The sequence below is a fragment of the Peromyscus californicus genome, unplaced genomic scaffold (genome assembly GCF_007827085.1).
Source record: "Peromyscus californicus insignis strain IS unplaced genomic scaffold, ASM782708v3 Scaffold_1__1_contigs__length_55948999, whole genome shotgun sequence".
NCBI classification, from domain to species: Eukaryota; Metazoa; Chordata; class Mammalia; order Rodentia; family Cricetidae; genus Peromyscus; species Peromyscus californicus.
The window spans coordinates 44,798,281-44,812,292 of record NW_026294492.1 but is presented as its reverse complement, the minus strand read 5'-3'; the positions used below and the strand labels follow the sequence as shown (position 1 = coordinate 44,812,292).

General features: G+C 40.6%; 2 protein-coding genes across 2 annotated transcripts in view; one reads left to right on the top strand and one right to left on the bottom strand.

Moving 5' to 3' along the window:
* Positions 1-14,012, bottom strand: part of Hnrnpm (heterogeneous nuclear ribonucleoprotein M) — a 61,757-nt gene that overhangs the window by 32,944 nt on the left and 14,801 nt on the right. The window contains exon 3 of the mRNA XM_052746629.1: positions 5,103-5,272. Coding sequence (XP_052602589.1) covers positions 5,103-5,272 — 170 coding nt within the window. The remainder of the gene's footprint in view (positions 1-5,102; positions 5,273-14,012) is intronic.
* On the top strand, positions 1,079-5,096 carry LOC128115671 (ubiquitin-conjugating enzyme E2 variant 2-like). Its single transcript, XM_052746627.1, has 2 exons — positions 1,079-1,403; positions 1,455-5,096. Exons 1-2 carry the CDS (start codon positions 1,388-1,390, stop codon positions 1,976-1,978), a joined length of 540 nt encoding a protein of 179 aa, XP_052602587.1. The 5' UTR covers positions 1,079-1,387; the 3' UTR covers positions 1,979-5,096.

The window sequence follows — 14,012 nt, the reverse complement described above, 5'->3', positions numbered from 1 at the left end:
AATACTGGGCAGGAACTTCACTGAAATTTACAGCAACTTTACCTCACTAAACCACAATGTAAATTATTGCAGAGAACCAAGAGAGGCTTTCTATTGGACTATACTTGCCCTCTAGGCCTCAGTTTTCTGTCAGCAGCAATCTGAAATTACTAGGTGATGATCGTTAAATAATAACACATGGATTAAAGGCTTAAAGAAATCTTTGCTTATACAAATTAAACTGACTGCTGCTAAACTAGGATTTGAAAGTAAACTATCACTGACTTTTCTTTCTTCCTCCAACTGGGCACAGTGTTTATTCACCAGTACATCTGAGTCTTGCCTGGGTGGCAGCTGCCCCACCTCCACACTGCTGGCTCCAAACACCCAACTTTTTTCTTTTCTTTCTTTTTTTTTTTTTTTTTAAAGATTTATTTATTATGTATACAGTGTTCTGTCTACATGCATGCTTGCAGGTCAGAAGAGGGCACTAGATCTCATGACAGATGGTTGTGAGCCACCATGTGGTTGCTGGGTATTGAACTCAGGACTTCTGGAAGAACAGCCAGTGCTCTTAACCACGGAGCCATCTCTCCAGCCCCACCCAACTTTTTTCATTCTGAGGATTTTAAGGGCTCCAATTAATGTAAGATATTATTACTGTTTTTATTTTTATTATTATTATTATTATTTTGGTTTTTTAAGATAGTTTCTCTGTGCCAGTCCTGGAACTCGATCTGTAGATGAGGCTGGCCTTGAACTTAAGAGATCGACCTACCTCTACCTCCAAAGTACTGGGATCAAAAGCGGGCACCACCACAGCTCAGCGGACAACATTATTTTAAGATTGAAAAAAAAAAAGGAAAAGAAAAAGAAAAAGGAAAAAAAAAATCACCTTTTGTTTAAAAGAAATATTTATTCTGGTACCCAGTCCTTATAGTCAAACATTTTTAAGATAGTATCCCATTTTTTTTTTTTTTTTGAGACAGGGTTTCTCTGTGTAGCTTTGCGCCTTTCCTGGAACTCGCTTTGGAGACCAGGCTGGCCTCGAACTCACAGAGATCCACCTGGCTCTGCCTCCCGAGTGCTGGGATTAAAGGCGTGCGCCACCACCGCCCGGCTGTATCCCATTTTTTGAGTAGCTACGGATAATAAAAGTTACTTTCAATCATAGTTCTGCAACCTCTAATTTAAATTCATGTAAAAATGGTTCCCAATTGTTTTTTCAATCCAGTACTCTCTGGTATCAAACCATTTGTTACTTGTAGTGCCTCCATTAAAAAAGGATGACCAAGTTATGTAAGTCACCTGTCACACCAGCACTTGTCTGAAGCAACCTGGGATATATGAGAAACCTTGTCTCAAAAAAAAAGTCAAATAGGGCGGCTGCGTCTGGTAGCAGGAGAAGATGGCGGTTTCCACAGGTTGTAGAAATGGAAGAGGCTAAGTGGATATTGTGATTGTTACATTTCAAGGAGTTAAAGTTCCTCGGAATTTTCGCTTGTTGGAAGAACTTGAAGAAGGACAGAAAGGAGTAGGTGATGGTACGGTTAGCTGGGGCCTTGAAGATGATGAAGACATGGCACTTACAAGGTGGACAGGCATGATTATTGGGCCACCAAGGACAAACTATGAAAACAGAATATATAGCCTGAAAGTAGAATGTGGATCTAAATACCCAGAAGTTCCTCCATCAGTTAGATTTGTAACAAAAATGAATATGAATGGAATCAATAATTCTAGTGGAATGGTGGATGCACGAAGCATACCAGTTTTAGCAAAATGGCAAAATTCCTATAGCATTAAAGTTGTACTCCAAGAGCTAAGACGTCTAACGATGTCCAAAGAAAATATGAAGCTTCCACAGCCACCGGAAGGACAGACGTATGTACAACAACTGATTTTAGTAGATCTCAAACTTGTCTTAAATCAACAACCTTCTACTCATGTTAATGTCTTGATTAAATATCACCATGCAAAATACCCACACATTAAGTAAACATGGAAAAAAAAAAGTCAAATAAAATAAATCTTCACTTTGTTCCTCTGGGACACCTTGGAGCAGGGAGCAGGTAGTCAAGCAAAGAGCAAGGTTCAAAAACAGTATCTTAACGAAGGACCTTCACTGATAGGAGTTGAGCAAAACAGCAGCACAGCTCAGAGGAGAAAAAAAACCACTTTCCATGGATCTTGTCTTAAAAATGGGCAATACTGATTTCACTATATCACCACCAAACAAGCTCTGTGTCATTTTCCAAGGGGAAAGTGCAAGTGACCAGGTTTTTACAAGATCATTAACAGAATATCCTAAAATGCTGCTAAACAGGTAAAATTAAACACAAAATACATGCTTGGTATCAAAGAAGGAGAAGAGGAAGATCAGGAGTCAGGAAATGGTACATGAGATGCTATTACCAGTGCTGCCTTTTTAGGTTCCTGTCTTGTTCTGACAGGCTGCAACTAAAGACACTTGGAATGGCAGAGACTGGAAGTAAAGACAAATAATTATTCCTCTTATTCCAGGAAGACAGAGTTTTCTCAGAGAAGACTGCAGATTGGAAAAACTGCTTTGATTACGCCAGCCCAATCTCTGTGATCTATTCAACTATGGTTACCATGAAACCAATCCTTTTAGGGTTTAAGTACCTCTATCTGCCACTTAAACTTTCCAAAATCTTAGAGGACTTTCTGACAACACATTAAATTAATGCCTTTAATCCCAGCACCCTGGAGACAGAGGCATTTGGCTATTTTATGATCTCCAGAGGCTACTCTGGTATACACAATGAGTTCTAGGACACTATTACATGTGAGACCATCTCAGAAAGAGATCGAGATGAGACCATCTCAAGAAGAGATAGAGAGCCGGGCGGAGGTGGCGCACGCCTTAAATCCCAGCACTCGGGAGGCAGAGCCAGGTGGATCTCTGTGAGTTCGAGGCCAGCCTGGGCTACCAAGTGAGTTCCAGGAAAGGCACAAAAACTACACAGAGAAACCCTGTCTCGAAAGAAAAAAAAAAAAGATGAAGAGATAGATATGAACTAGTAACATTTTTTAAGATCAAACAAAAATAAAAATTTTCAATCTCATAATAAAAACAAGAATGTTTAAGAAGCCATACATATGTAAATATAGTTAATGTCTTTAAACTTCACACACTGAATCTAAACATTACTACAGAAAAACTAACCTTTCTCCTATGAATCACTTTACTCCCAATCCAATACTGCTAATTATTTAGACAGCAGAGTAATTAGTTTAACCTGTACCTGGGAGCACTAAGCAAGAACATTTTAACATTCAATAAAAAGATTTACTGCACACCTGTAATTCTGAGTTACACCAACAAAAGTACACTGAGAAGGAGGAGCACCCACATCCATGGCAGTAGGCCAGGGGAATATGAGAACCAGTTTGGAAGGCTCCAAGTAAACCACCAGGCTGGCTCCACACTTAATACAGGACAAAATAGTAAATTGAGGTGAACTGCTTCTACATCCAGAAACGTCATGCCTGCTGCTGCTACCAGCTTCATGGCTTCCAAAACTGAATTACTGAATGGTAAAGCAGTAAAAATATCACCTACTTTATCCATCATGTCCCAAAACTGGTTCACACACTCCTAAAAATGAAAAAGTAGTTTGGCCTACAATCTCTTACAAAACTCTAACAATTACATTTTCAAAGCCACATTCCTGGTTCTTGGAACTACTACACCTTATTATCAATGGGGATAGCAAGTCAGTGGTTCAACCAAATCACAAGAACACAAATTTGGGGGTTATTCCGAAAACTAATTCGAATGAGATCCAACTGTACTGTACAGAAATTCTAAGCTTATATTAAAGCAGCAGTCCCAAGGAACCAAGAACACTGTATCTGGGATGCCACATGACACTCCCTTCAGACAAAAGAAACTTCACTCTTGCTCTAGGAGGATTGGCAGGAATGATTTGGCTGATCAAGGCAGGAAAACAAATCTCACACCAAAACAGTTTTTCATCTGTTTATCTGAGAAATACCACATGGGAGCAGCACATGTGACTGTGAAGGTTCACGGTGCCTAGTGCTTCTTGCATGTCATGGTCAAGTAAGTAATGGGATAATGATGGCAGTGGCCATTATTCAGTTTCAAAACTCAATGCTGGGGCACCAGCACACACACCAAAGGGCCATCCAAGTGGCATCTTTGTCACTAGAATTAATCATTCAACAAATCAAGCTCAAATCTCTCTTCATTATGAATGCTCCAGAAAACCAATACCTTTCAGTCCTTCAGAGACTCCATTAAGGGTAATTTGATCCTAGGTTCCCTTGGGGGAGAAGAGGAGCTTCTTATCTACCCTATCTAAACCAGGACCCAGCAATCTCTTCAGTCCTGAGAGCCACCATCAGGGTTAAGAATCAGGAAGGAAAGGAGGACAAGAGCAAACAGAGTGCAGGAGAGGGCGACGCACCAGTGTGCAGAGGCAAGGTGATTCTCTCAGACCTCCAGGTAGCAGAGGCCCTTGGTCGCTTGACCTGTCTTAGGCCAGGATTTGGATGCCTGGGCCCGGACACCATACACCCTCACAGCACCACATGCACAGATGATTTAAGCTCTCCCACTGCCCATCTCTTTACTTCAGAGGAGAGCTCAGTTAAAACAGCAGATCCCGTTACAGAGTTTAGAATCTGAGCAACAGACATTCCAGGTACCCACAAAAATTAAAACTATCTCTTAGCCACTTAAAAAAAAAACTTAAAGACAGAAGTAAATTAAAACACAAACACACACACACACACACACACACACACACACACACACACTCTCTCTCTCTCTCTCTCTCTCTGTGAAAATTTTGATAAATTTCCTTAACATAAAAACACTCCCCTCAAACCTAACCGAAGCCCCCAATAACTATTAAGCCAGTAAAATTATTTGTAGGTCAAGGGACCATATAAATCACCCTATTTAACATGTGGGCGTGAACGCAAAAAAAGGGTAGAGGGATCTAGGGGTAGCTCTAAACCTGAACAGAACACACGCTCTTCCTAGAGCAGCTTCCACTGACAAAAATCCAGATTAGCCACAGAGAAGACACACCAACCTTCTTACCCTACTCCACCACCAGTACCATTACCTTTTTCTTTAACCAGGTCTTTAAGTGACTGCCATTTCACATCAAAAGGTATGTTGGTAATGAAGGCTCTGTATCTTTTAGTTGGATTGGTATATGGCTCAAAGCGATTGCCTCCTCTTTTTATGTTTTTCTCCTTCCTCTTCTCATTCTGAGTAGGTCGTTCTCCTTCACTGAATTCAAGAGAAAAAGTTTCTATGTTAGTGGTATCTGTGGTACCAGGTTTATAATCCCACACAGTTATATATGACATGAGGACAGTGCTGGTTTTGATTTGGAACATTCCAAATGAAGGTCTTCACAGCAGATATTTGCAATTATGCATTTCTTATAACCTAGCCCCCCCCCACACACACACACACTGGGAATAGTGCACATGCCTATAATCCCAACACCTAGAAAAAGGAGGCAGAGTAAGCCTCACTTGAATGAGAACAAACACACCTACCTATCAAGAACCCATGCTCAAGAGAAATGTGCTATCCTAGGCTTAAGTATGGTTATTTATGCTGCGTAACACAGAAGGAGGGAGTGAGGTCAACTTCCCAGGCATGGGGGTGAGGAATGGGGGAGGGAATCCATCACCTAAGTTTCCCAAACACAATACTATCTGCCAACACATCTCTAAATGTTTCTTGGCAAAAACAAAAGTTCTTAAATTATACATCAATCCACTTGTCACCGTTCACCAGAGGATCTATGGATAGAAATGTACTTAAATATAACTTTCTTTTAAATCCCAATTTTTTGTTTTTTTTTTGTTTTGTTTTGGTTTTTTTTGTTTGTTTGTTTTTGTTTTTCAAGACAGGGTTTCTCTGTGTAGCTTTGCGCCTTTCCTGGATCTCACTCTGTAGACCAGGCTGGCCTCACACTCACAAAGGTCCGCGTGCCTCTGCCTCCAAAATCCCAAATATTTAAAGGTTTACATTAAAAAACATCAGTCAGCACTGGGAGGTGGTGGCACACACCTTTAATCCCAGCACCCAGGAGGCAGAGCCAGTCTAAGGTCAACGGCTACAAAGAGAAACCCTGTCTCAAAAAATCATTTAATTAAAAAAAAAAAAAAATCAGTAACACAGTAATACTTTCAGTCTGTTTTCAGACTGCTCAGCTCACCTGTTAATTATAAACTACATAATAAGTAGAGCACACAGGCAGTAAAGTATCTAGCCCATATTCTCCTGATCCACCTACAGCTAAAAGTAAATTACAACCACAGCAGCTGGGTGTTTGGTTTGAGGTTAATCATAGCACATGACTCACCACTGAGAAGCAGCTCACTGAGTTTTACTACTCAAAGGGTAGGCACAGCACCACTGCACACAAATACTGTTCTGGCCAATCTCTCACTAATTTCCTCATAAGCAAATGGGGTTTGAACTACCTCTTGTTTTCAGCTTTTCAAAATATTGGCCTTTCTGAACATATATTCAGAAAAAAACTCCTCAAAGAGATCTTACTCATACTCAAATGCAGATTATATAACAGGTAGTATACCATAAAGTTCATCTTAACATATTCAATGCTATTTTTCTCATATGCCATAAGACTAATGATGATTTCCTTCCCAAATCCTTATAGTAATAGCTGCCCACCCCCTTTTTTTTTGGAGCTGAGGATCGAACCCAGGGCCTTGCGCTTGCTAGGCAAGCACTCTACCACTGAGCTAAATCCCCAACCCTCAATAGCTGTCTTTTTCAAAGTATTTTCTTCCATGTATATTGAATGTTTTGCCTGCATGTATATTTGTACCATGTGCTTGACTGGTGTCCAAGGAGGTCAAGAGAAGGTGTCAAATCCCCTGGAACTGGAATTACTGACAGTGTGAGTTGCCAAGTGGATGCTGGGAATTAAATTCAGGTCCTCTTAACCATGAGTCATCTCTCCAGATCCATAACATTTAATACAGAAACCACGTCCTGCTTAAGCAGATAATACAAAAGTATTCACAGAAAGACTTTTGTTTTTTTGAGACAAGGTCTCACTATGTAGCCTTGTGTGGCTAGGAACTATGTACACCAGGGTGGACTTGAACTCTGCCTCCTAAGTGCTGAGTTATAAACAGGATTTTTGTTTTGTTTTAATTTTTCCCCCCACAAGACAGGGTTTCTCTGTGTAGCTTTGGAACCTATCCTGGAACGCGCTTTGTAGACCAGGCTAGCCTCAAACTCACAGAAATCCACCTGTCTCTGCCTCCCGAGTGCTGGAATTAAAGGTGTGAGCCACCACCACTCGGCTTTGTTTTAATTTTTTGTGTGTATGTTTGAGTGTACATGCTGCATGGAAAGCATGTGATGGTCAGGAGACAACTACTAGGAGTTGGTTTTCTACTTCACCATGTTTGTCCTGCACCTTTAACCACTGTGTCTGAGTCATCTTGCTGGCCCTTTGTAGGCATCTTTATCATAAATACTCCAAATCTGGAAGATATTGAAAATGAGACTGATAAAGTACCTACAGCAAAAAGAATCTTAAATTTTATCTGTATCAACTGCATAACCTCTGTTGACTTTTTATGGAAAATACAAACAGCATTCAAAAAACTTAAAATTCAGTCGGGTTGTAGTGACACATATCTTTAATCCCAGCAGAATCAGGTGAGTCTCTGAGTTAGAGACTAACCTGGTCAATGGAGTGAGTTCAAGGGCAGCCAGAGCTACACAGAGAGACCATGCCTCAAAACAAAAAGCAAATTTAGTTTACAAGCATCATGTAAAAGTTTCATCTATAAACTATCTCTGTAAATTAACTCACAATGGATTTCAACCTGAAAAAGCAAAACTGACAAAACTGTCTTCAAAATTAAAAGTATCTGCTCTGAAAATAAGTAAGCTAGGCCTGGTTGCACATATTTTTAATCCCAGAAGGAAGGAGGCAGGGGCATGTGATCTCTGTGAGTTGAGGCCAGCTTGATCTACATGAGAACCTGCCTCAAAAAAAAAAGAACCTGTCAATGTTTGCAAAAATGGTAGTACCATTTTACCAAGAAAAGTACAATTCTCCCAAGTTCCTTTTTCTCTCTGATGATACTTAGCATGGTCATTATTTTAGTTTACCTATTATGCTAGGTATTTAAATGATATCTTGGTTTTATTTTTTTCCCTAACAACTCACAGTTCTGGTTTTTTTTTTTTATATGTGCATATTTGCAATCTATATTCTTTGGTGAGATGTTCACAAATACTTGTCCTCCCCTGCTTAAAGACAAAGTCTCATTCTACCCAAGATAGCTTTAAACTTTGGCCAAGGATGATTAATTCCTGCCTCTGTCTTCTTAGAGCTAAGATTACAGGCCCACACCACTACACCTAGCTCTTCAACCATTTTTAAAAATCAGGTTATTGGGCTGGCAAGATGGCTCATTAGGTAAATGTAAAGACACTTGGTGTCAGGCCTGATGATCCAAGCAAGTTCAGTCCTCAGAACCCACATGGTGGAAAGAACAAACTCCTATAAGTTGTCCTATGACCTACGCATGCATGTGTGCATGAAAAATAAAACATTTGTAATTAAATTATTACTGAATTCTGAACCCTTATTTTACTTTATTTTTAGACAGGAACTCTAGGTTGCCCAGGCTGGCTTAAACTGGCAATCTTCTTGACTCAGCCTCCCAGGCAGATATTCTTGTTATCCTGTATTCATTGCACTTCAGGATGCTTAGTGGCAGTCTTTTTTTTTTTTTTTTTCCGTTTTTCGAGACAGGGTTTCTCTGTGTAGCTTTGCGCCTTTCCTGGGACTCGCTTGGTAGCCCAGGCTGGCCTCGAACTCACAGAGATCCACCTGGCTCTGCCTCCCGAGTGCTGGGATTAAAGGCGTGCGCCACCACCGCCCGGCGCTTAGTGGCAGTCTTAACTCTACTCAATAGGTAACAGTAAACTCAATCCCCTAGTTAAGAAGATTAAGGTCAAAAGTGTCTCAAAACATTTCCAAATGTCCCAAAGTTAAGAAAGGGTACACCCAGGGAGAACTGATCAAGGTGCCAACAACGAAAAGCTGTTAAAAGTGTTACAAAGCGCCGGGCGGTGGTGGCGCACGCCTTTAATCCCAGCACTCGGGAGGCAGAGCCAGGCGGATCTCTGTGAGTTCGAGGCCAGCCTGGGCTACCAAGTGAGTCCCAGGAAAGGCGCAAAGCTGCACAGAGAAACCCTGTCTCGAAAAAACCAAAAAAAAAAAAAAAAAAAAAAAAGTGTTACAAAGCAGGGTTAGTGATTTAACTGGAGAACAGAGCACTTATCTGGCAAGCACAAGACCCTGATTCAGTCCCTAGGACAAGGAGAAAGAGAATGAGAAGATGAAGATGATATATAGCTCTTGGCTCTCTACCTACTGAGAGCTGGGACTACTGGTGTATACCTGGGTTAAACTTTACACTTTCTTCTCGTGTTTGTTAAACTTTCCAGCATATGTCAGTGTGTTTGAGTTGTAACGTTAACATAAACTAACAAATCTGTAATCTTTCAAAGAACCTGCAGACAACACAGGCAGCTAATCTATGTACTTTACTTAACTGGCTCTCAATCCCAAATTGCCAAGAAAAACTAGATTCTGGCACCCAGTTACTCAAAGTTCCAAACAGGCCCAATAAAATAATCTTTTCTAATAGTCTAACAAATTGTTATATGCTGTGGGATGGTCTGTATGTCAAGTGTGTTGCTGTTTGGTCAATAAATAAATCACTGATTGGCCAGTGGCCAGGCAGGAAGTATAGGCGGGACAAGGAGAATAAAGCTGGGAAGTGGAAGGCTGAGTCAGAGAGTCACTGCCAGTCGCCACCAGGACAAACAGCATGTGAAGATGCCGGTAAGCCATGAGCCACGTGGCAAGGTATAGATTTATGGAAATGGATTAATTTTTTTTTTTTTTTTTTTTTTTTTTTTTTGGTTTTTCGAGACAGGGTTTCTCTGTGTAGCTTTGCGCCTTTCCTGGAACTCACTTGGTAGTCCAGGCTGGCCTCGAACTCACAGAGATCCGCCTGGCTCTGCCTCCCGAGTGCTGGGATTAAAGGCGTGCGCCACCACCGCCCGGCTCGAAATGGATTAATTTAAGCTATAAGAACAGTTAGCAAGAAGCCTGCCACGGCCATACAGTTTGTAACCAATATAAGTCTCTGTGTTTACTTGGTCGGGTCTGAGCGGCTGTGGGACTGGCAGGTGAGAGAGATTTGCCCTGACCGTGGGCCAGGCAGGAAAACTCTAGCTACAGTTATATCTCATAATATGCTAAGACCTAAAATATGTTAGATATTTCCAAGACATTAAATCAACACCTGTTTTATACAACTTTGGGATTTATCACATCATTGCTCTGCCACACTAAAATTATACTATATACAAAGGTCACAGTTTATATAAAGATTGAGTGCCTTTATGTAAATTTATATAAACCACGAAGGACTATTCTATTCAGTACACTAAAACAGTCTCAAGCCCAGCATGGTGGTACATACCTTTAATCCCAGACTGAGGTGGACTTCTGAGTTTCAGGCCAGCCTGGTTTATATAATGAGTACCAACAAAGAAAACAAACCAACAAAACCCACTTGAAAAAAAAATCAAAGAGCAAAGTAACAGCAAAGCTATGACAGCACACACTCAAATAACAGAGCCTCCTATTCTAATCTCGAGCTAACAATCTAATGTGCCTTTTGTCTCCCTAGCATCTCATATCTTCATGACACTCCTATGCATAATTACCACTTATACTATTTTTGGAATTTCTCAATCAAGAGAAGGGTATAGTTTGGGCAAAAAATCTCAATACCTTGAAATTCTGATCATGTCTTCAGAGACAAAAATCCATCTTCCCTCCTGAAAACAACCTCTTTCATAAATCAATCTTCGCAGACGTCTTTTAAATTCTGACCATTTAATGGAACATTATTCTAGCTACAGATTCTCCACTTAACAAACCACATAACTCAGTCTGTTTCTAATGTGACTTTTTACTAGCAAACCAACATAGCCTGTATCCATAGCAACACAAAGGCTTGCTGTGAGGATCAACAACAAGGATATGTGGTAGTATGCACCTGTATGCTCAGCACCCAGGAAGCAGGGGACAGAAGAGTATGGTAAGTTAAGAGGCCATCCAGAGATACATAAGATCTTGCCTTTTAAAAACAAAACAAACACCTGGTTTGTTTTGTTTTTAAAACACCACAAGTGGTGGTGGAGCATGCCTTTAATCCGGAACTGCTTGGGAGGCAAAGGCAGGTGGATCTCTGTGAGTTCAAAGCCAGCCTGGTCTACAAAGCGAGTTCTAGGACAAAACAAAGACAGCATAACCAAAAGCAGTTTGGGGCTTTTGAGAATATGCTTTTTCCCAGTTCACTTAATCCAGTTCTATTCTCAGCAATGTTTCTCTTTAATAATAAACAGTCTCTGCCCAGACTGTTTTAATTCCAGATCTGGGGAGGCAGATGAAGGTGGATTTCTGAGTTTGAAGACGACATGACCTACAGTGAGAACCTGTCTCAACAACAAAAACAAATAAGTAAACTGTCTGTATTTCTACAAAAAAGGACTAAGACCAAAAATAAGTTGGTATATGTTAAGTAGGAAATATGTAAGGACAAGTACTACAGGTAACTAAGAGCTAGGGCCACATATCAAAGTCTGAATAATAATACTCTTTATAAGTGGAGGCTACTATCAAGTTACAAGAACTTAAAAAGAGTTAGCACACAGCACACCAATAATAATTTTGAGAGGTGTGAAAAGCGAGACCTATTTGCTCCTAGCCTTTTAGCACTGCACCCACTTGGGAGGTTTTTAAAACATTTCAACCAATGTCCATCAGAGAAAAAAGTCTAAGCATTGATCTCACTATAAACTACTAAAGAGACAATTCAGCTTTAACTCTAATACTGCAAAACAGAGTAATATGAGAGTTCATTTGGGAAACCCTCAAGGAAGGGGGGAAAAAAGGTAAAAGTAAACTTTGCAGGCTGGCATCTGTTTCCCCAGTCATGAAAAAAAAAAAAATTCAAAGGGTAAAGTAACAGCAAAGCTCTGATCTGACAGCACACACTCAAGTAATAGAGTCTCCTATTCTAATCTTGAGCTAACAATCTAATGTGCCTCAAAAATCCTTTTCACCAAATATACAATCACCTTTTACAGTACAGCAAACAGAGCAGGGCATGATGGTACACATCTATCATCACAGCAGTCAGGAGAGGGAAGCAGCAGGATTCAAGGCCAGCCTGACCTACAGGGTGAAATGCTGTCTCAAAACACCCAAATAATAGGTCAGTGGTTAAAAGCACTCATAGCGCCCAACTTCCTTTAACTCTAGCTCCAGGTGATCTGACACCCTCTTCCTGGCTCCAAACACTGGCACTCACCTGCGTGCATACACGTAACACTTAAAAAAATAAAGTAATAAAATGGTCTCTACCATCAAAAACTAAATAAATGAACTGGAGAGATGGATAGCTCAGTGGTTAAAAATACTAGCTGTTCTTCCAGAGGACCTGGGTTCAAGTCCCAGCACCCACTGCTATTAACTCTAGTTCCAGGAGATCTGATGCCCTCTTCTGGCTTCCATGGGCACTGCATGCACGTAATGTATAAAAAAAAAACGCAGGCAAAACATTCGTTCTCATATTTTTCCTTTTTCTTTTCTTTTCTTGGTTTTTTGAGTTTCTCTGTCGGCTGTCCTGAAATTCACTTTGTAGACCAGGCTGGCTTCAAACTCAGAGATCTACTTGCCTCTACCTCCTGAGTACTGGGATTAAAGGAGTGTGCCACCACTGCCTGGCTCACATAATATTTTTAATAAAAAAATAAAAACCAGCTGGTGAGAAGATTCAGTAGGCAATGCTTATAAGCATGAAGACCCAGGTTTGATAACTAGTCAAAAAGTAGGGAGGAAGCACTCTTCCATTCTTTTAGAAGTTTTACTTCAAGAATTTTGTAACACACACACACACACACACACACACAACTGTTCCCCACCTGTACTATAAAACTGTTTAAGTGCTGCCCCTTTCTCAAGTATCCTCCATTAAGTCAGTCTCAGACCACTCAGGTTCTTTCCAACACTATTTCACCTCTGAAACTTTCTATGCACAGTTTGTCAAATGACTCAGTCACAAGATATCTATTTAAAATGGACAGTAGAAAATTTGAAAACTGTACTGCTGTACTGAGTTCTGTAACAAATTCAACCTTTCACCTACAAAGGTTCTGACAGCACTTCATCCTATAACTTTTCTTAAAGCCCTTCAGATAAGGCCCTCAGAAATCCTACAAAAGCCAGAAGTGATAGTGCATGCTTTTGATCCAGCAACTGGGTGGCAGAAGCAGGGGCATGATTACAAATTCAAGGCCACCAAGGTCTACACTGTAGACTCTACAGGTTAGCCAGGCATCTATCTCAAAAACTGGGGGAACAGCAAAGATTGGAGAAGGAGAAAGGGAATCGGATCCTACAAGACATCTCTAAAACAAAGGCTGAAAAAAGTAAACATAGGACTGACTGGAGGTGTAGCTCACAGGAAAGAGTGCAAGACTCTGGGTTCCAAAGGGGGCAGACAAGGAAGTAACAATAACACATTCAAAAGGCTGAGACGTTCCATAATAAGGTGTTGGGAATAACTAAAGGGAAGCCCCTCTCTCTTTTATTTCAGCGCTGTGGGGTGGAACCCAGGGCCTTGTACATCCTGGGCAAATACTCCTAATGGGCTATAATATCACAAGTTCACACATTTTTGGTTTGTTTTTAGACGGGCACTCATATATCGTGGGCAAATCTTGAACTTGTTATGTAGCTGAAACTGGGGAACTCCCAAATACTGAAATCACAGATATGAACCAGTTAACCACTGGTGTTTTACTTCTACATAGATCTAGAATTTCCTCCAGTAACACAGTAGCCATTACTTAGTAAATGCTTTATCAACAAGTG